Here is a 20,529-nt window from a genome sequence, read left to right on the forward strand (position 1 = left end):
CTAGCTAGCTAGCTTTTATATGTCCTGTCATACCGTAACAAACATACTCAGTTCCCCTACTCTGGGAGGCCCCCAACATCCCCCCAAAAGACACATATTCTTTCTGTTTGCTCCCATGACCCATCGCTTCTCTAGACTAGTAGGTACTAGTCCCTCCAGGTTCCCTTGGTCCTGTTTGTATGTATCTGACATGTTACTGCTTTTAAAAAATATTTTAAAGCCCTTGAGTAGAGAATAGACTTCTGGAGTCTGATGCACCTAAATTTGAGTCTGTTTCTGTCATTGTCTGTGACCTTACTCGTCTGAGTCTAATTTTTCCATCTATGAAAATGAGAATTATATTCCATCTCACAAGGTCATTGTGAGGGTGAAATCAGACAACATATGGCACATAAGAAGGGTTCAGCACATCCTTTCCTCCCTAGTTCTCAGATTCAGTGTCTCTGGAGCCCTCCTGGTTATTTTTTAAACGGGCGTTTTTATAATTGTAAGACAAATATATGCTAATTGTGAAAAACTAAAACATTACATAAATATATTAATTGTAAAGAAATATTTATATAAGTCACCCTTAAAAATAGCTACTCCAAGGTTTTCCTCTACGCAAAATTTAATAAATATATTGTTACTGATAAAATTGGACCATCTTATAATACTGATTTGCAGCTTCCTTTTTTTACTTGACAATACGCCTTGAATGTATTTGCATATTATTCTTTTAAATGGCTTTTGAATTTTCCATTGTGCAAATGTACCATAATGGGTTTACTGAATCCCTTATTGATATTGGATCGTTTCTAGTTTTTCACTATGACAAACAATTGCTGCAATAAATAAATTTGCACAGAGATCTTGCAAGGAGGTAACTCTTTTTAAACAAAATCATTGGAGTTACCTAGGATTTCTGGAATGCAGCAATTCTTTTAATAACTTTTATCCAACTATACCTCCTCCTGCTAATGGATGGTTGGTAAGCAGATAAATAAAATCCAGGCATATCTTAATGATTTGTATTTATTTCTTTTCATATTTGTATATATTAAGACGATAGACCTGGGTAGAATTTGGCAGTAATACCAGGATTGTTTCCTACATTTTACTGGTTTCAGGCCACAAGGGTATAAGCTCCCCATCCCCCACCGAATAGACTGCTTTACATTTGGTTCAAATTTTCAGCCCTTTCAAGACTTAAACTGTCAGGCATTTCATAGGATCACCTCATAGTTGATCTAATTTACTTGTTTGGATAACTGAAATAACTGGACATACACATATTTAGCCCTAAACCCAACGAGCTGAGGAGAAACAGCACTGTCTTTTGCTCAAAGTATAACTACCATTATCCTTCTAAATAATAGAGTAAACTATAAAATGGTCTCTCAATCAAGATGCATACACATGAAGGAAGTGTGGCTTTAAGGGAGTAAAACAAAATTTCATATACCGTTCCTGAAAATGCTCTCACTTTGGTTACTCTATGTGATTAGTAGTTATATTAGTCTAAGGGAAATCATTTGTATTTCTGTATTTAGCAACTCCACATTTAGAAAGTTTAATTTTCTCAATCCCCTGAAAAATTAACATTTACCACAGATGTTTCAACATTAGCAGAATAATGTTGACATTACCCAGACAGGTCTGGATCATTCTAAATTTTCGAAGACCAAACACATTAACAGTGGTGACATCACTGAAAGTCAGCAATTAATAGCTCTAAAATTGAATGGTACCTCACTGAGCCAGTTAATCAGAAATATCTCCTCTGTTTGCGCTCTGTAAGATTTAGTGTTAGCCAAGGTCTTTGTAAAGATTAACCAAATAATATTTACAGAAGACACGTCAGGTATTGTAAAAATCATTTCACTTCACAATAGAGAAGAAACACTGGCCTGAAGTCAGGGATCTTATATTTTGGATGTGGTCTGTTGTTTTCAATCTGCGAGATCCTGAACATGTCAAGAAAGCTTTCAAACATATCTATCCTCAGCAGTGGAATGAAAATAACCTATACCTTGCTGTTTTACGTGGCTTTTTAGCTGATTGAATGGAGTAATCTGCAGGAGTAAACAGTGTAGGGAATCATTATCACCATATCACCCCCACTCCCCACCAAAAGGGAGAGATTTTTTTTTTTTTGTAATATCATGGATGCCAATTACTACTTTTGTTGGAGGTTAAAAAAATCCTTTGAAACTATTAATAGTACAATTTGCAACTTAGATATCTGCTTTCACAAGTCTATGAGCAAAAATTCACCAGAAAGATGTAGCACACACTTACACATTGCATTGCAAAACTTGTCAGTCTTATTTTTAATTTAAATTAATAAAATGAATTTTATTTTTAACTTCCTGGATCCTGTGTCAAATTAACATTATACTTCACGGCATGGACGGACTTGGGAAAGAGAAGTTGCATCAATCCCTACAACTTTAGGCAACGCTATACGTTATGAATATGTATACATACACGTTTTTCCAGGGAGAGGGTTTACAGATTATATCAACAGATTTTTCAGAAGAGTACATGATAACATATCACTTATCACATATCATATCACTTATGTAGAAGCTCAAGAATTTTGCCATGTTGTATAATTTCTTATTTGGCCAAAGGGAGACTGGGATATAGAGAAAAAAATTCACTGACCAAGGTGGGAGAAGCTGTCGTCTCTTACATTCTTTTATCAATCCAGTCAGCCTCTAGTTGCGACGATCCGTGCTCTGAGGCGTTGGGTGCCCTCTGGGGAGGTTACAGAGGACTAGACCAGGGCCCACCTGGGGAACTACCCTCTCTCCTTTTGTGGCCAGACCCCTGCCCAAGTGATGGACACTAAAACAGGCCCTCCGTACAGGCCATGATGACTTATAACTAATTAGGGGGAAACTTTGAAAAAGCAGCATCACTGAAAACCTCAGAGCTGGATTAAAAACAGAATCAGCATTGATACTGTTAGCAAAGATCCATGTGCAAGAGTCAGAGGGCCAAATATCTATTTTTGAAAAGAACTTGGAAGCCGTACAAAACACACTGGGTGGCTTTTCTTTCCGTTTGGGGGATTAGATGCTCATCTTACCAGAAGACTGAATGTCCCAAATGCCGGGACTTCTCACAACTTGCCTGCGACTTTAGTGCTATGTACACCACTAAGCTGTCACGTTTTCCATTTTAGCAATGTCCAGCTACCTCTTTATCATTAAATATGAACTACCTGAAGTAATCAGAGCTTTCATGGGACTTGAAGAAAATACTGGGTATGTCTTATGTTCTCTCTGTAACATCCGTTGACTCATTCTAATTGGTCTTTTCTGATCCTGATTTTTTCTTTCTTCCCTTTTTTTTTTTTTTTTTTTTTTGAGCGAGAGAGTGGGGTGGGGAGAGACAGAAGGAGAGAGAATCTTAAGCAGACTCTATGGCCAGCATGGAGCCCAAAGCGGGGTTCGATCTCTTGACGCTGAGATCATGAATCAAGTGTTGCACATTTAACCAACTGAGCCACCCAGGCGCATCCTAATATTCTTGCCACCCTTTCTCTTTCAGAGAATGGTACCTCAATGGCAACTACCTCGTCATATTTGTGTCTCTTGGAATCATTCTTCCACTTTCTCTTCTTAAAAATTTAGGTAAAGTCATTTTTAATTTTTATTTTCATATTCTAATAGGTGGGCCAATTGTAGAGACCATATTCACCTTCCAGAATTTCTCTGCTAACTTTTAGGTTACCTTGGTTATACCAGTGGATTTTCTCTTACCTGCATGGTGTTTTTTGTCAGTGTGGTAAGTGATTTATTGACATGATCCCTGCAGGTTGGTGAGCATGAGACATTAGTCCCTGAATTAGTGTCCTCATTTTTGTTCAAGCACTTCACTAGCATGAAATACTTCTTGCATCACAAACCATTTTCTTGTATTCTAATTTGGAATGAGGAAAGGACAGTCATGAGTTTAAAAATAGTTGAGTTAGAATGTCAAGGCCATGGCTAATACTATGTTCAAAGCACACAGGATGTATATTTGGACAAAAGGAATCCTTCAAGCAGTGATATGACAACGACCTTCCATTTAGAAAGGTGGAGGAAGAAGTGAAGAGTCCCAGAAGAGAAATGAGTAGGCTATAGAATTACCCACATCTACATCAATCTGTCATTTTCTCCTGCGTATTCCACCCATGAAAAGAGGGCGACCCCAGTGGAATTAAAAAAGAGATTCTTCTCCCCACTGCCCCCACTCCCCACCAAAAGGGAGAGATTTTTTTTTTTTTTGTAATATCATGGATGCCAAAACGTATATGCATTTCTCTAAAAAGGCAAAGGAGAATTTTTTATATTTATTTATATTAGTTTGAAGAATTAAAAGATATGAAGTGTAGCAAGGCAATGATCACCTTTCTCACAGAAGAATACTTAGGATGGATTCATGCAAAATACCGTCCTGTTGACTCTCAGGGGCGACCATCGTTCCAACTGTTTCCTTAGAGCAGAGGCTAGAGGGAGTCTCCGTTGTCCATTAGCCTAGAAGGAATCCTCAGCAGACGCTCTTCACCTCTACCCCATAAGCCACATATATGGATTTTTGTTTCATTGTTTTCCTCAAAAGGCTGATTTTTTTTTTTTTTTTTTGCCTGGGCCTAGGTGATTTACAAGAAATTCCAAATACCCTGCCCTCTGCCTGTTCTGGATCACAATGTTGGAAATCTGACATTCAACAATACACTTCCAGTGCACATGGTAATGCTGCCTAACAACTCCGAGAGTAGTGGGGTGAACTTCATGATGGATTACACCCACCAGAATCCTGCAGGGCTAGATGAGAACCAGGCCAAGGGCTCTCTTCATGGCAGCGGAGTAGAGTACGAAGCACACAGTGATGACAAGTGTCAACCCAAATACTTTGTATTCAACTCCCGGGTAAGTGATGAGCCTAACACTACAGCTGAATCTCTATTTTATAAATGGAGATGGTTTGGGGTCGTCGTCTGTGTTGGAATGCTACACCAGCATTGTTATCTTTGTTTTTCAGACGGCCTACGCGATTCCTATCCTAGCATTTGCTTTTGTGTGCCATCCAGAGGTCCTTCCCATCTACAGTGAACTTAAAGAGTAAGGCAGCCTTCATGTTTGCATTCTAATTTGTTTTGAAAATGTGCTTCGTATGTTCAAAGGTGCTGTATATGGAAACATGGTTAATGGCTTTTTCTCCAGAGAAAGTTTGTGGTACATTCCACTCATCAGGGATGTACTTTAACCAAAAAAGGTGTGAATCAGCCCCCTCACTGCACTACCTTATTTCCTTCCTTCCCTCCCATTTCTCCATACTATGATCCACAAGAGGGGCTTAGGGCAGGGGGAGGAGGAGCCAATGGCTAGAAGAAATTTGGCAGGCATGAGGAATCTGAATTTGAATTTTGCTGGGAATGTCGTCACCTCAACTGGAAGTGACCATAGCCATGAAGACCAAAAATTATGGTTAGGGTTGCCTTGCTAAGCCATTGAGTTCACTTGTGATCAGTCCCTAACCCTCGTCTAGAAGACATTCACCACAAGGATGTGCCAAAACCTGGCCTTCATTGTCTTATGTGGAGACACTGGCTAACCAATCTTGTTTCTTGTAGCTGAAATTCTGTGATTCATTAATAGTCTTTTCCCTTTGAAGTTGTTGACCTCTATCTACTTAGGTATGAAGTATGCCTGAGCCCACTAGCACAGTTTTCCCCTCTACCTTTAGAGAAGGGTGTCCTATAATAATTCTAAATTTATTTAATCCAGGTATCAATAACCTCACTCTTTACTCTCTGTAAATAGCAATAACTTGCCTCACAAAATCTGATTTACCTTGTAAGAAATTTTTGGAATACTTTCAATTATTTTGATGTCTTTGGTTTACTTGGAAAATCACATGTAGCAGTTACCCTACACTTGACTTTAGCCAAAGATCAAGAAGTGATAGCAGTTACTTCGGAGGCCTGACAGTTGACCTTTAGCAGCTGGCTGCTCTCCAGAATGGTTTTCAGAAGCTGTCCAGGCTTCCTGGTAGTCTGGACTCATGAAAGCTGTGCTATGCTGATTCTAGTAGGTTTGTGTCCTCATTAAACCCATCTCACTGTGAAATATTAACGCTTTCCACATTAGGAGCCAGTTTGATCTCTATGTTAATTATATTCTTGAACACTCAGTAGACAAGTATATTTATCAACACAAAATAAATTAGTCTTCTAGGAAAACGGTTGTCCCTAAGACTGAAGGAGTAGTGCTTAAGAAAAATGGAAACAGGGGCACCTGGGTGGCTCAGTCAGTTAAATATCTGACTCTTGATTTCAGCTCAGGTTATGATCTCAGGGTCGTGAGACGGAGCCACGCATCGGGCTCTGCCCTCAGCGGGGCGTCTGCTGGAGATTCTCTCTCTCCCTCTCCCCCTCCCCTGCTCGTGTTTTCTCTTTCTCTCTCTCTCATTCTCTCTCTCTCTCAAATAAATACATCTTAAAAAAAAAAAAAGAGAGAGAAGAGAAAAATGGAAACAAATCCTCCATGGCTCTCAAAGACAAGTCTAAATAAGCTATGTTTCTGCACTAGAAACATGGTTTTATAAAAGCAAACACAGGCATACATTCTTTCACTATTTTTTAAAAATTTTAATGATAATAAGTGGTACTTTCACAAGTTAAAAAAAAAACAACAACAACCCACAAAGCTTGGTGTTTTCTTTTCAGTCGGTCCCGGAGGAAGATGCAGACAGTGTCCAATATTTCCATCACGGGGATGCTCGTCATGTACCTGCTTGCTGCCCTCTTTGGCTACCTAACCTTCTATGGTAGGTCACTCTGTCAAAGTCATTCTCTTCGTGCAAATCCTAGTTGGACTGATCATTAACCTGGTTGGGTATAATTCTTTTAATTGCCCTCTCTAAGCAGCATGATCTCTAGTACACATAATCAATTAACATGCTATGTTAGCCTTGTCACTTGACCTAAGAAAATGGGACCTGAACCAGCCTGGCCAACAAGTTACAACCATTTGTGAATTCACACATATTTTATGAAAACCAGCCCTCTTATTTAAATTATTTTCCCTAAGAGGTAGATTATATTTCTTTGGCTTGAGTCCCTAGGCCATCTCAAGATAGAAGCAATGACAGTGAGTCCAGTTGTATACTGTAAAGTTCTTTTGGTAGAATAACTAACTACCAAACAAGTGGTAGGAAAAGTACAAAGTCCTAGAGTTGGAACCTGCTTTTTGTTTACCAGGCAAGTGGAATCTGGGGGCTTGGAGCGTTAGGCAAGTTTTTTGCCTCATCCCGTTCTATTCTGTTATGGTGAATGGTTTCCCGAGAAAAGAAGACATGACAGAATTCCCTCCAATATGGGAATGTACTACCAAAAACAAAGAAAAGCAACTTATGGACACATTAGATTATGCCTAAAACAATTTGCCTATGGCATCTTAATGGACACAAAAGAAATAGGATTGTTACAGCCCCTATAGACATATTTCAGGGATTCTAACATTGACCTGTTGTCACAAATCAATGTTAGCAACGTAAACCTATCTTTTATATAAACCTCTTTAACTTTTCCGTTTAGTTTTCTTTTTCCCGATTCACTAAGTTAAATTGATTCAAGACAAATTGTGGAGCAAAAGACTAGGGAGGTGGCACCATTTACTTGGGTTTTTTTCCATTTGACTAATATTTGACTATTAACCAAGCACTCACTTTAGATTGGGCACGAACTCTTTGTTGTACCGTGAATTAATAAAACTCAGATCAAAACTATGGAAGGTATTTATACCCCCCTCTGTCTGGTTTGGAGGGGGGTAAGGAGGAAAAAAAAATCAAACTACATCTGATTCTATAAGCATCTCCATGTCATTTGTGTCTGGAATTCTGAATGAATACGTTTTCTAGGTGGGTGGCATCTTAATCTTAGATCAACATCCATTAAGAGACCCTGTAAAAATCATGCTAGTTCATCCTTGCATGTCCTTATACTGACCCTAATGAGTCTCTTAAGACAAGCAAAAGCTTGAAAAATCCCCAAAAGTCTGTATCAGTGTCATGATGAAATCGTCATAATTGTTGAACTTGAAGAAAAATGTTAGAGTTCATTTGTCCTAAGGTTTCCATACTAGGTTCAGAGAAGCTGCATCAAAGCTAACTGGGAAGGTGGGAGTGGAGGGGGGTTGGCAGGGTGCGAGGGACAGGCTGGTGGGGCTTGGCTCTTTCAACCCCTTCAACAGAGCACCTCAGCCTGTCACCTCTTTTGCAAGGCTTCCCATACAGCAGAGATAGACTTACCACGAAGTAAATGAGCTGGAGAGGCACCTGCATAATTTGATTCTAGCTTCGGCAACTTTATGAGCTTCAGGGTTCCCTTGTTCATTTGAAGAAAAGTCACAACTAATAAGCTCAGAGACAGGATTAAAACAGAGGTATCTAGATTCCCACACCTGGGGGTTTGTTTGTTTTTCTCCCCATTGAACTGTGTTCCTTTTGTAAAATGTTACAGTTGGTATGGCCCTGACAGCACCAAGTGAACGCATTCTCTTCTTCGTCTTTGTAGGAGAAGTTGAAGACGAATTACTACACGCTTACAGCAAAGTCTACACATTCGACACCCCTCTCCTCATGGTACGCCTGGCGGTCCTTGTGGCTGTGACACTAACGGTACCCATTGTCCTGTTCCCAGTAAGTACATGAAGTTTTGATGGAAGAATCCTGCTTAACCTCAGCTAGTATATATGTTCCCATTTGATGTGGCTTTCCTTGTGATGCGAGTTTGCAATTGTAATGCCTGAAGACATTTTTATATAGCACTTTGGAGCCATTTAAAATGGACAATTTAATATGTAAGTTATAACAAATATTTTTAGATGTTAAACACTTTTAAAATATAGGAGGAAAAAAAATCACCAACTGTATTTCTATATTTATTTTCCAGGTTTATTGAAGTCAAAATTTATTGTTAGGCTCAAATTCAAAAAGCAGATCCTGAGTTTCTATCTTGTGGGTTAGTAGAAATGAGTAGGAGTTCACAGAACTTCTGAAACTTGAAAGCCAAAACCACATTTCTTTGCAGTTCATTGCGTTTTCACCAGTTCTGAAGGTATTTAATTCCCTCCCACCCCCCAGTGTGTTGTGCTGCGGTAACATTAGAAAGTCACCTTCATCTGACTCCTTGAAGACCCATGAGAAGGGGAATCCTCTTATGTAAATTACATGCTAGAACTAAATTTCTTGAAAAATAGTTATATTACCCCTCATATATCTCTTTTACAATCCCCAAAACTGTCAGACTCCTACTGGGATTCCCCTTCTTGGCATTTGCCTTTGGCATCACTCATTCTGAGATCACAGGGCAGGGCTGGTTGAAGAGATTTGGGCTGCGTGAGTTAAAACCACCACCTATGGATAAACACGGGTCTGCATTCTCCTGCCAACTGTTCTCCTTTCATAAATACTGAATTTACTCATTCATTTTAGGGGGAAAAATAAGCAACCTAGTAACCAGCGCCATCCTGTACAGAATGTTCCATACGGGGCCCAGCATATGAGGACTACTCCTATAATGACACTGTGGTCACTTTAAATGCAGCTTGTGTGCCGAAATATTTTTTGACACATTCCTTTTTCATGAGTGCATGAAATCAGATCCTTATTACCAGGAGGGCTAATATTTTACTCTTAAATAATATCTTGCCTCTCATGTGTCTGAAAGTATTTCAAACGACATGCACACAGCTTAAGCCTAAAATCAGCTCCATCATGGGTACAAGGCAGAAGACAGCTGTAGACAGAAAGTGTACCATAGGGTAAAATTTCCAAGCAAACACTGTCTCTGAGGAAAGAATGTTGAAGCCCTTCTTTTTGTGTGTAAAGATATCACCGACTAATTTTTGGCACACAGTAGGCACTCCCATCATTATCGAATCAAAGTAATGTACAAAAGAAATCTGTTATGTGCTTCTGTATTGTTTTCTTCATAAGCCCTAAATATAGTGCTTTCATGTTGTGGTCTCGGGAGATTAACGGACTTGGCCGTGGTCATGAAGCTAGTCAGTCACAGTTGACTAATGCAGTGCTCCTAGCAGGACCCTGACGGCTGGTGTCAAGATAATGGGAAGTGGAAGTCAGCCTTTCATCTACTGGTGGTCATTTCACCTCAACATTTGAAATCTAGATCTCCCCACAGAAGCTCTTTCTCTCATGACAGATAAGGCACTGGTAGAAGTCAGACCATCAAGAACAGTAGTAGGTAGGAAACCTCTCCATGAGATGAACCTTAGAATCAAGACTGACTAGGAGAACCAAATTTCAGAAAAACAACTGTTCTCCTTAAGTAAGAGTTTTCACCCAACACTGACATTTATGAAACATTTTGCACCTCATTCTGTCTCTCACCTTACACTGTTACATTGAGATCATCTGTGTAAGTGCCCACCTTCTCCCCTGGGTTAAAAGTCCTGGAGGTTAAGGATGTGCACAGTGGCTGGCTCAGGAGCTCAGCAATGGTTGCCAGGAAAAAATGGTCTCCAAAAGAATCTTGCCTTTTCTGGAGATGTATAAACTGTCTTTTCTGGCAAAAGCAGAGGCTGTTCCCCTTACTGACATTTGCCATGAACTTCAGTTTGGGTGAGGATCTGGGCTAAATGAACCAAGCCTCCATGGGTCTGATGGAGGGCAAAAAAAGCCTCCTTGTCCCAGTCAAACCCACAAGGCTACGTTCAGACACTCTACCCCTAAAGCATGAGAAGTTGATGGTGTGTTTGTTCCTTACGACTTGCAGCCATGACTTTCAACGTGGCAAACACTGAGTCATGCATGCCAGGGTTCTCCTGAGGGTTTCTTTGAATTAAGAAACTCTTGACCAGTAAGAAATTTATTTACTTTGCTTTGATATCCCCACATACAAATAATAAAAACAAACAAAACCTAATCTATTAGGATTAAAACCTCTCAATTTTAGGTATAAATTTATATTCTACTTCTTTCAACAAATGATAAGTGGGCTCTTTGTCTTAGGAATCCAAGAAGAGACAAAGGTGTTGCTGTTGTTGGGGGGTTGGATGGATCTTCCTTTGATTATTCCATTTATTATCTTTATTTTCTCCAGTTAGGTCAGTTTTTTTCCTTCTTAATGAAAGACACATATTGAGCACAAAAATGATTATCGAGCAAATGAATAAATGAAGTGAACTGCTTTTTCACTAGTGTCCCAGTATTTCTGTTTCTAGTTTTGGGGTGGTGGTGGTATAGGCAAGGTTGTCCATTATGGAACTGCACTTCCTTCCCAAAGACTATGAACACCATTTTCAGATTATACTTCTCTTTATGCGGTAAAGTTCACACATCACCGTGAAAAACAGAAAATCAGATAATCCTAATGAGTTTATTAAGAACACAGACTCACATTCTGTTTGCCATACCTTAAAAAAAAAAAAATAATCACACCTCAGATTTTCTAGCTATTTATATTTTACAATAGTGACGTCATTCTTTTCATTGATGTTGCCTTCAGATCCCCCATTAGATATAGGCATAGAAATATTGCAAATATTACCATGAACTGGAATAGACTAGTGATCCACAGATATTTCCAACACACTTGTCCTAAGCAATGTTACAAAGTGAAACTGTGATTCACTTCTAAACCATAGGATTGATTTATTTTTACAAGTTCAGACCTAACGAAGGTTCCCACTTTCTACTCAGCCTCACATTGGGTCCCCGGATTCAAACATAGCACCCCCTCACAGACTCCTATTCCGAATACACTCTCTGGAAATAGATGTTTTTTTCTAGAGCTGCCAAGGACCTTTCTGGAATCATTCTGGGTCAGAGGCCATGGCCGTTGCTATGGACATTCCCCCCACCTCCCATGGCATCTGACCCACATTTCCAGGTTCTTATCAGTTTGTGTCAGTAGAGAAAAGGCGCTTAGATAAGTGGAACAGCAGGCAGTGCACTGTGGGTAACAGGCCAGACTTACCTCGCTCCTGACATAGTAAACAGAACTGCGGAGGACCTATTGATCCAAGCTCACCTCTCAAGGCAGCATTTTAACATAGAATGACCAACAGGTTTTCTTTTCCTTTTCCACCACCACCTCCCACCAGCCACAGCCTGCTGTCTCCCAATTTGCCCTCTTATCCTTCCTAGGAATGCACTGGCAGCTCCAAATGCCTTCAGTTCTGTTGGGGATTTTGTTCTTCTTTCTTTGCTGTGAGGAGCCAGCTTTCCCCATGTGTTCTGACCATGATTCCTGTAAACCTTCTGTACTCTTCCATCATCAGGCCCTAGTCTTTCCAGGAGCGATGAGACCATAGGAAACTGCATTCACATTCAGGGACCCTGTACATATAGGTTTACCTCTTAACTCAGCCTCTTGAATATACAATATTATTTTAACAAAAGACAAAAAAAAACCATACATATGACCTCTGCCTGAAAATAACCTGCATGTACTTGTTCATTCTATACATTTAGCACTTTCAGACAAATCCTTCAGCCATGTGGATGTACCGTAGAAAGCTCATTTTTAAGCCTAATGAGACCAGTTTGGACAAGATTGATTAAGCACAAATTGTGGATCATAATGTAGAATTTATGGGCAGCAGAGGAAAATGTTCTCAAACCATTTGCTTTCTTCAGCCTACTTTTCAGAGCAAGTTTCATAATTTTAACTAATCCAATTTTTAAAATCCTTTACAAAGTCACTCTTAAACCATTTCCAGAGACTATCTGGCTTGCCATTCTGGAAATGAAATTGCTTTTGAAACCTAAACAGATGGCTTTAATTTTTGGTGCAGTGGTATGAAAGGAATGTCCCATTAGACACTACAAATTTTTGTCATGCATACATGTGTTTCTAAATGCATTTTACATTTTCTCTCTCAAATGAGTTCCCATCTCTCCACCAGTAAGAGACTTCGGAAGTAAAATTTTCAGAAGAAAAATCAACCCCAGCATTTCTAAAAATGGGAAATCCTAGCTTAACTGAAGTGTTCACTTAGTGGAATTAGTCTACTGGCTTTTCAATAAGTCAAAAAATGTCCTCTAAAAGATTCCAAAGATAAGAGTATTTTCTACTTTGTTAAGCTGTTCAAGCAGGCAGGGCAGTCCCTCTGCCCACAGGATCTTTTTATCTGGTTACAGCACAGTAACTTGAAAGGCTGCTACAAATGGAGCCTCTCTTGACCCTTCACCTACTTATTGTAGCTGCCCAAATAGGGCTGATGTCTGTCAAGGCTCCTGAAGGGAGGGCAGGGATTTGTCTGTTCAATTTAATTCAACATTTATTTAGGCCTGCTGTGTGCAAGACACCAAACTAGAAACTTTGAAGAATGTTAAAATTATTAGGTCCTGTTCTTTGACTTTTGTGCATTTATAATCTATAATTAGGAAGGGGAGAGATAAAAGGGGGGAAAAAGGAGCAAACACAAAGAGTATCATATTTTTAAAACATCATGTGGCAAAAATGCTAAATACAATACTAAATTTTAAAAAAAAATCCAGTAAAAATTCTGTTCACGAGCAGTATATAAATCAATTTAGTGCTTTCCCTTAATGCTTAATCCAGTCTAACGAGACATGTTTAGAAATCAACAAGGGTTTTACCATGTCCCTAAATTCTATGTCTTACCTGTTATTTTATCTCTTTCTGAGATCTTTGAGAAAAAAATCTGAAAGCTGAGAAAGTGAGCACAAGGCAAATACTCTTTCAAACACATGTCAGCATCAAGGTTGCACAATAATATCAATGTACTTAATAATCGACCTGCACGCTTAAAAATGGGTAAGATGGTAAATGTTACGTATATTTTACCACAATAATGAAATCTTGAAAGGTAAAAAGCATCGAGATCTTTCTTGGGAGAAAAAGGAAAAATGCAGAAGATGCTTTAGAGAGATGAGAATATTTGAAATTGTAGATAAAAATCAACTTTGAACTTTGTTGTTGCAGATTCGTACATCAGTGACCACGCTCTTATTTCCCAAAAGACCCTTCAGTTGGATAAGACATTTCTTGATTGCAGCCATACTCCTTGCACTGAATAATGTTTTGGTCATCCTTGTGCCAACTATAAAATACATCTTTGGATTCATAGGTAAGTTTGAGAAAAGATTTTATTTAGTCAGCTCGAGCTGATACCTTCCTAAAGGGCAGACAGGGAGCCGGTGGATGGGAGGTCAAGGATCCCTCGTCCATCTTAGGCTCATGGGATTCCTATTAGCCCAGCCGGGCTCCAGCTTGTCACCTCCCCTCCCTCGCAGGTGACTCTGGAATTATTCATAGGATCAGGAAAACAAAAAACAAAAAACCTTAGAGGCCATCTAATCCAGCTGCGTCTTCTGACGGATAGGAAATTGAGCCTCGTAGAAGTCAAGTCATACACAGCTTCTCCACCCACCCCCACCCAAAAGTCGAGTGTTCCTATGAAATCTTTTGTAAGCCTCAAAGGCATAAAGCAAAGAAGCAATTACCATTCATTTATATGGGAAAATTTTTGAGCATCCCAGACACAAAAAATAACCTCTTTGGGCTTTTCTGATACCTTAGGATACATATTGGTAACAAATGCAGAAAGTAAACGGAGATAAAACCAAACCAATCAAAACAACAACAACAACAACAACAAAACAGATATTCAGACATAGTTCAAAAGCTATGAGAGCTGAATGCCGAGATGGAGCGTAGCTCCCAGGGAGAGAACTTGGTGACACCACTCTCGCTGCTCAGGGTGCGCTGCCTCTATTCACATTCACTGCAGAACAAAGTCTGAAAGCTCTGTTCCCTTTTTTGCCTTTTTCTCTGAAAGGCAAAAATTCTCTTCAGATTTCTTTCAGTTAGTGAAAATGGGTACTAACGTAGGTCTTTCCTAAAAGCGAAGTGGCATAACATGACCTTTCAAAATTGGGGAATACCTGTGACTTGGAATAGATCCAAGCTTTGGATTTAGGTCTTAAAGCTGCATCAAACAGTAAGGAAGACAGATTTTTATCTACAGGATGCTTTCTCAGCTCTGTCCGCATCAGCTGAGCATTGACGGTTGTCTTTGGAGGTGGAGGAGGTTGGTCTTATAAAGCATATTCTCTTTTAACGCTGTAGCCTATTAATTCAGTTTTCATCTCCTGATTGGAGAGACTACTCAAATTTTAAATACAATATAAAATTTTTTTTAAAGATTTTATTTATTTATTTGACAGAGAGAGACACGGCGAGAGAGGGAACACACAGCAGGGGGAGTGGGAGAGGGAGAAGCAGGCTTCCCGCGGAGCAGGGAGCCTGATGCGGGGCTCGATCCCAGGACCCTGGGACCATGACCTGAGCCGAAGGCAGACGCTTAACGACTGAGCCACCCAGGCGCCCCTCCAATATAACATTTTTAAAAAATTCGGTGTGAGCCACTTAAAAAGCTAGAAGTGGATAGGAAGGGTATGTGATGAGCTCAGCTTCCTTAGTAGGTGTTTATATTGTCAATTTCCTTTGAATTTTTAACAGGCGGCCTCTTATGGTTACTTGTATGTTATGTGCACCTAGGATGCAACTGTGATGTTGGGTATATTTTAAATTTTCTTGATAAACAGATATTTGAATAAGCAACCAAGACGAGTTGATGGTACTTTTAGTGCTAAGATTAGGGTAACGTTAGATTTTGTTTCTTTAAAGTGCATGACCTTGGGTCTCTGCCTTGCTGAATAAGACATTAACCTGTCCTTTGCTTCTCTCCTCAGGGGCTTCTTCGGCCACTATGTTGATCTTCATTCTTCCAGCAGTGTTTTATCTCAAACTTGTCAAGAAAGAACCACTTAGGTCGCCACAAAAGGTTGGGGTAAGTAAGGCTTGCAATTTCCACCATTTTAAGTTGCTCTTCGACTACTTAGAGCAAAACCGAAAATACACGATTCAAAAACATTGGTGAAGGAGAACCAAAAATCAGAGATGGGCTGGAACTCTAGTGGAGAGAAAGCGGGGTGGATTTCTGGTACTGAGATGATTCCAGGAGTTCTTCCCTTCTTATTATCAAGTATCTTGTGTTGAGTCCTTCCTACCTGTCAAACACTAACGGAGTTTTCCTACAGGCATACATGTCTACCAGTTTCCACTACCAAGACTGCAGCACTATCTACGGGAAATTACGTGGGAAGGAATTGGGCTCCCTGGCAGTGTTATGACATAACTTAAACGTCTTTAGTCATATCTGTTAGGTTTGTCAGGCCAAAAGATATTGCTTTGTTTCCCCCTCCATAGTACCTTGGTGTAGACAGAGATCCAGAACAGAACCATTCCTTTTCCAGTTAATCTCTTGAGATATAAAATATAATCTTATTAAACTAGAGCATGTTTCTTTTCCAAAGTGCTACTATAGAAACATATGCCAGAACTAATTGTTTTCCCAATAATTAAATATTATCAATGACTATTTTATTATTTTTATTATTTTTTTAAGATTTTATTTATTTGCGAGAGAGAGAATGAGAGACAGCATGAGAGAGAGGAGGGTCAGAGGGAGAAGCAGACTCAGAGCCCGATGCGGGACTCGATCCCGGGACTCCAGGATCATGACCTGAGCCGAAGGCAGTTGCTTAACCAACTGAGCCACCCAGGCGCCCTGGCAATGATCAATGACTATTTTATAAAGTCTTCCATTTAAGGCTGAAAAACAATACCCCTTAGTGAGTGACACTGAAATTTGCCTGAGAGTCCTTCACCCCTCAGGACTGTCAGGGACTTCACGACAGTTTGGTATCAAAAGTTCCTCCCATCATCTCACCCCTGAATACCTACCCTCTTTAGTCCATCCTGCTTGGACTTTTAAGCAGTGTGACCTTGGCAGATTACTTGTCCTGTTTGTAAAACAGACAAGTTTGACCAGATGTAAAAATGAGTAAAAGTGTCTCCTAGGTCCATTGCCTTTTTTATTTTAAGGAATGTGCGATATAGATTAGGCTTTTGTTTTCGTTTTATAAAATTTAATCCTATCATATATACTATGATACGCCCTTCTAGGGCTTGCCCTTTTTCACCTAGAAGATTGTGAGCACACCCAATGTCATTAAATCTTTTTCTGTCTCTTGATTTTTAATGATTACAGGGTATTCTATCATTTCAATGTACCAAATCAACTATTCCTTTATTTTGAGGATTTGGGTTAAATCACTCCACTGGATTCATCCTTTTTTCCCAACTTGGGTTCTAAATTCACTGAACTGCTAGGCACGGACATCCGAGCTATAGGAATAATACAATTCAATATGTCAATCAGATTGCTACCCTAGGTAAACAACTTATAAGAGCAAACTGTGCGAAACATGGTTTCTGTGTGCCCTAACAAGTTCTCTCTGATTGACAGGCTTTAATTTTCCTTGTGGTTGGAATCATCTTCATGATTGGAAGCATGGCACTCATTATAATTGACTGGATTTACAATCCCCCAAATTCCAAGCATCACTAACCCAAGGAAAATACTTTTTCTATTGGAAATGGTTGCAAATTATGCTGCAAAAGACGTTTGAGTTCTATTGATTGGAATGTTATTCATAGGAAATAACAGGAAGATTCCAAAGATGTTTATGGTAACATCACCAGGCACCTACGGAAGAGAAAAAGCATCATTTGTGTCAAGAACAGCTGTTTATATGTTTAAAACCTGTGGTGTGCATTGCTACCCATGTTTTCCCAGAGCAGTATAAGAGGATGTATTTTTGCTGTTGTGCAAACAGAATAAGGGTAGCTGCAGGGAATGGTCATCAGATAAGACCCTTCCCCCTTACCCCCAAATTACCAAATACTTGTATTCTTGGAACATCAAACAAAAATGCCCTGGTGGCAAAGCTATCTAACTGCTTAATGCCTTCCCCCCATCCAGCACCCAATACTCTGGGTTAATTGAATAACAGAAGCAAAAGGCAGGTCTTATGAACTGTCCCTGTAAGGTACATAAATGATCAGATAGCAGGCTAGAACATCTCACTCTCACCAGTAAAGGAGTATCTTGCCCATTTTGTTTGTGACATTGAATTAGTGACTTCTTCATTCAATAGATTTTTTGGTAAATGTTAAAAAACATCTGACTAAACACAGGCATACCTCATTTTATTGTGCTTAGAAGATATTGAGGGTTTTTGGTTTTTTTTTTTTTTTTTTTACAAATTGTTTCGCAGCAACCTTGCACGGAGCACCATTTTTCCAACGGCATCTGCTCCCTGTGTGTCTGTCACATTTTGGTAATTCTCACAGTATTTCAAACTTTTTCATTATTATATTTGTGATGGTGATCTGTGATCAGTGATTAAGACTTGCTGAAAGCTCAGATCTGGTTAGCATTTTTTCGCAATAAAGTATTTTAATTAAGGTATGTACTTTTTTTTTTAGACATAGGATTGCACACTTCGTAGATTATAGTGTAAACATAACTTTTGTATGCACTGGGAAACCAAAAAATCCATTTGACTTGCTTTCTTGTAATATTTGCTTTATTGCGGTGGTCCGGAACTGAACCTGCAATCGCTGAGGTATGCCTGCATGGCTTAGGATCTGTCCCTGTAAGGTACATACATGAATGATCAGACACCAGGCTAGAACACCTTATTGTCAACAGTAAAGGAATGTCTTGCCCATTCTGTTTGTGACATTAAATGAGTGCCTTCTTTGTTCAATATTTTTTTTTTATAAACGTTAAAACATCTTGCTAAACAGAGAGAGGGGCTTTATTGAAATGATAGAGCAACAACAAAAATAATGCTTATTGCTAAACTGCCTGTTCTGGAAGCATTTGCTTTTCAATATTATTCCTAGTCCTCTTGTCATGCTTTTGTCATTGAACAATGCTCTCCCTCTCGTCTTCCATTGTCATCCAGAATTTTTAGATAGACCACAATTCGTGTGGAGCTACACTACCCAGTATTGTTTGATACATTTTTATTTGATAAACATTCAGTGCAGGAAACTGTGATTGCTATATGTTTATGTATATAATCTTATTCTGTAGTCCTCTGAACTTTAATGTATGGTACATTTGATTTTTATTTTTTACATGTGTAGTTTTCTCTCTTCACAGTCAAAATGTTTATACTATTGAGGGTGGGGGCAGGGAATTAAGTTGATGGACTCAGAAATCCATTTGTACGTATCTGTCTATTGGGGATATTTTAAATTTGAAACCTAAGTTATATATAGTTCAGTAATGCTCTCCAATGTTTACAATAATAACACAATCATCCACAGGAAAATAAGTTCCTTGTTTGCAAATAATTATCAGTACCAATGTTGTTCTTTTAACTTAGCATGTCTACAATAGGATTTAGTTCATTTTGGTTTGCACAGGAGTTTGCTGACATTCATTTGTCATTTAACACAATGTTAAATGGCTCTCCATAAAAATAGAAGTGCTAACACTACAGAGAGATGAAAACTATTATTCTTGCTCACTTCTGCAACACACTTACATGAAATGGATTTAAAAAACTAGCACTCACTGCCTAGAATTTCTGGAGTTTGCCACCTTTTTCCCCCCAAGTCAGTAGCAAGAACATTTATTTTATATTTTTTTTATTTTAGTAAAGCCAAGTATGAAATACAAGTATCATATCAGCATAATATTAAATCATATTTCAATAGTTGCTTTGGAATGTGCCTTAATATACATTTGTTTTATGTATCATTTTCTAAAGGCATAATAATGTCAAATGGTGCACTTTGTTATGGAAATTGAGCATTACTAGAAACTATCATAACTTTTGAGTCATTATTATAACTTGCCAAAGAGCATCTTCAAGATAGGTTTCCATTTATGTTCACCAAAAGAGAGTATCAAAATAGAATGTGGAAAAAGGTACCTTCGGAGTATTAAAACAAAAAGAAAAAAAGGTTTAATCTGAATGTATTAAAATGTAAATATCAAAGATTAATTCAAAAGAATTGGGAAAGTATAAAATCTGTATGTATTTTGAATGCTTTACATCTTTGAAATGACTAACTTGAAAATATCGACCTCTGTAATTATACAGATATTCAAGAGCAATACTACCATGCCAAATGATGAAGCATCATTTTTCTTCTCATGGCCATTTTCAGGATTAGAGCTCACACAAACTGCAGGGCAGACTTACATATATGGTATCTTGTACCAGTTAATTTAATCCCATTTATGAACAGATAAAAATTTTATTTTCTTATTTCATTTATAAGATGGTTCAATGTACGGGGAGGCTTTTTTTTATTACAGAAAGTGTATATTGGTATATAATAAATGAACTTTTCAAATGACTATGATTTGATTTTTTTTCTATTGTTGAAGGCTGTAAGTTATTTGTACATGAAAAACATCTTAAGTCTAAATATGGTCTTCTGTCTATTGGCATATGTTCCATTTTCATTGTTACTCTTGACATGTAAATAACCTTGATAGCTGTCAAAGAAAAATAGTTGCCGTCTTCTTTTGGCAAAATACACAGCTAATCCTCATTTTCATTTATGTCATCACATACATACCTCCTAGAATGGATGTGGGAAAATGCGTCTCTTTATGGTTAATT

General features: G+C 38.7%; 1 protein-coding gene across 1 annotated transcript in view; it reads left to right on the top strand.

Annotated features, from left to right (window-relative positions):
* The window catches only part of SLC38A4 (solute carrier family 38 member 4), a 40,255-nt gene extending 19,994 nt beyond the window's left edge, over window positions 1-20,261 (top strand). The window contains exons 7-16 of the mRNA XM_027595144.2: window positions 3,173-3,254; window positions 3,541-3,623; window positions 3,719-3,777; window positions 4,632-4,907; window positions 5,020-5,099; window positions 6,707-6,807; window positions 8,555-8,679; window positions 13,955-14,099; window positions 15,727-15,824; window positions 17,346-20,261. Of these exons, the coding sequence (XP_027450945.1) occupies window positions 3,173-3,254; window positions 3,541-3,623; window positions 3,719-3,777; window positions 4,632-4,907; window positions 5,020-5,099; window positions 6,707-6,807; window positions 8,555-8,679; window positions 13,955-14,099; window positions 15,727-15,824; window positions 17,346-17,447 (1,151 nt within the window). The 3' untranslated portion in view covers window positions 17,448-20,261. The remainder of the gene's footprint in view (window positions 1-3,172; window positions 3,255-3,540; window positions 3,624-3,718; window positions 3,778-4,631; window positions 4,908-5,019; window positions 5,100-6,706; window positions 6,808-8,554; window positions 8,680-13,954; window positions 14,100-15,726; window positions 15,825-17,345) is intronic.
* The last annotated feature ends 268 nt before the right edge of the window (window positions 20,262-20,529 follow it).

The sequence above is a fragment of the Zalophus californianus genome, chromosome 9 (genome assembly GCF_009762305.2).
Source record: "Zalophus californianus isolate mZalCal1 chromosome 9, mZalCal1.pri.v2, whole genome shotgun sequence".
Lineage (NCBI taxonomy): Eukaryota > Metazoa > Chordata > Mammalia > Carnivora > Otariidae > Zalophus > Zalophus californianus.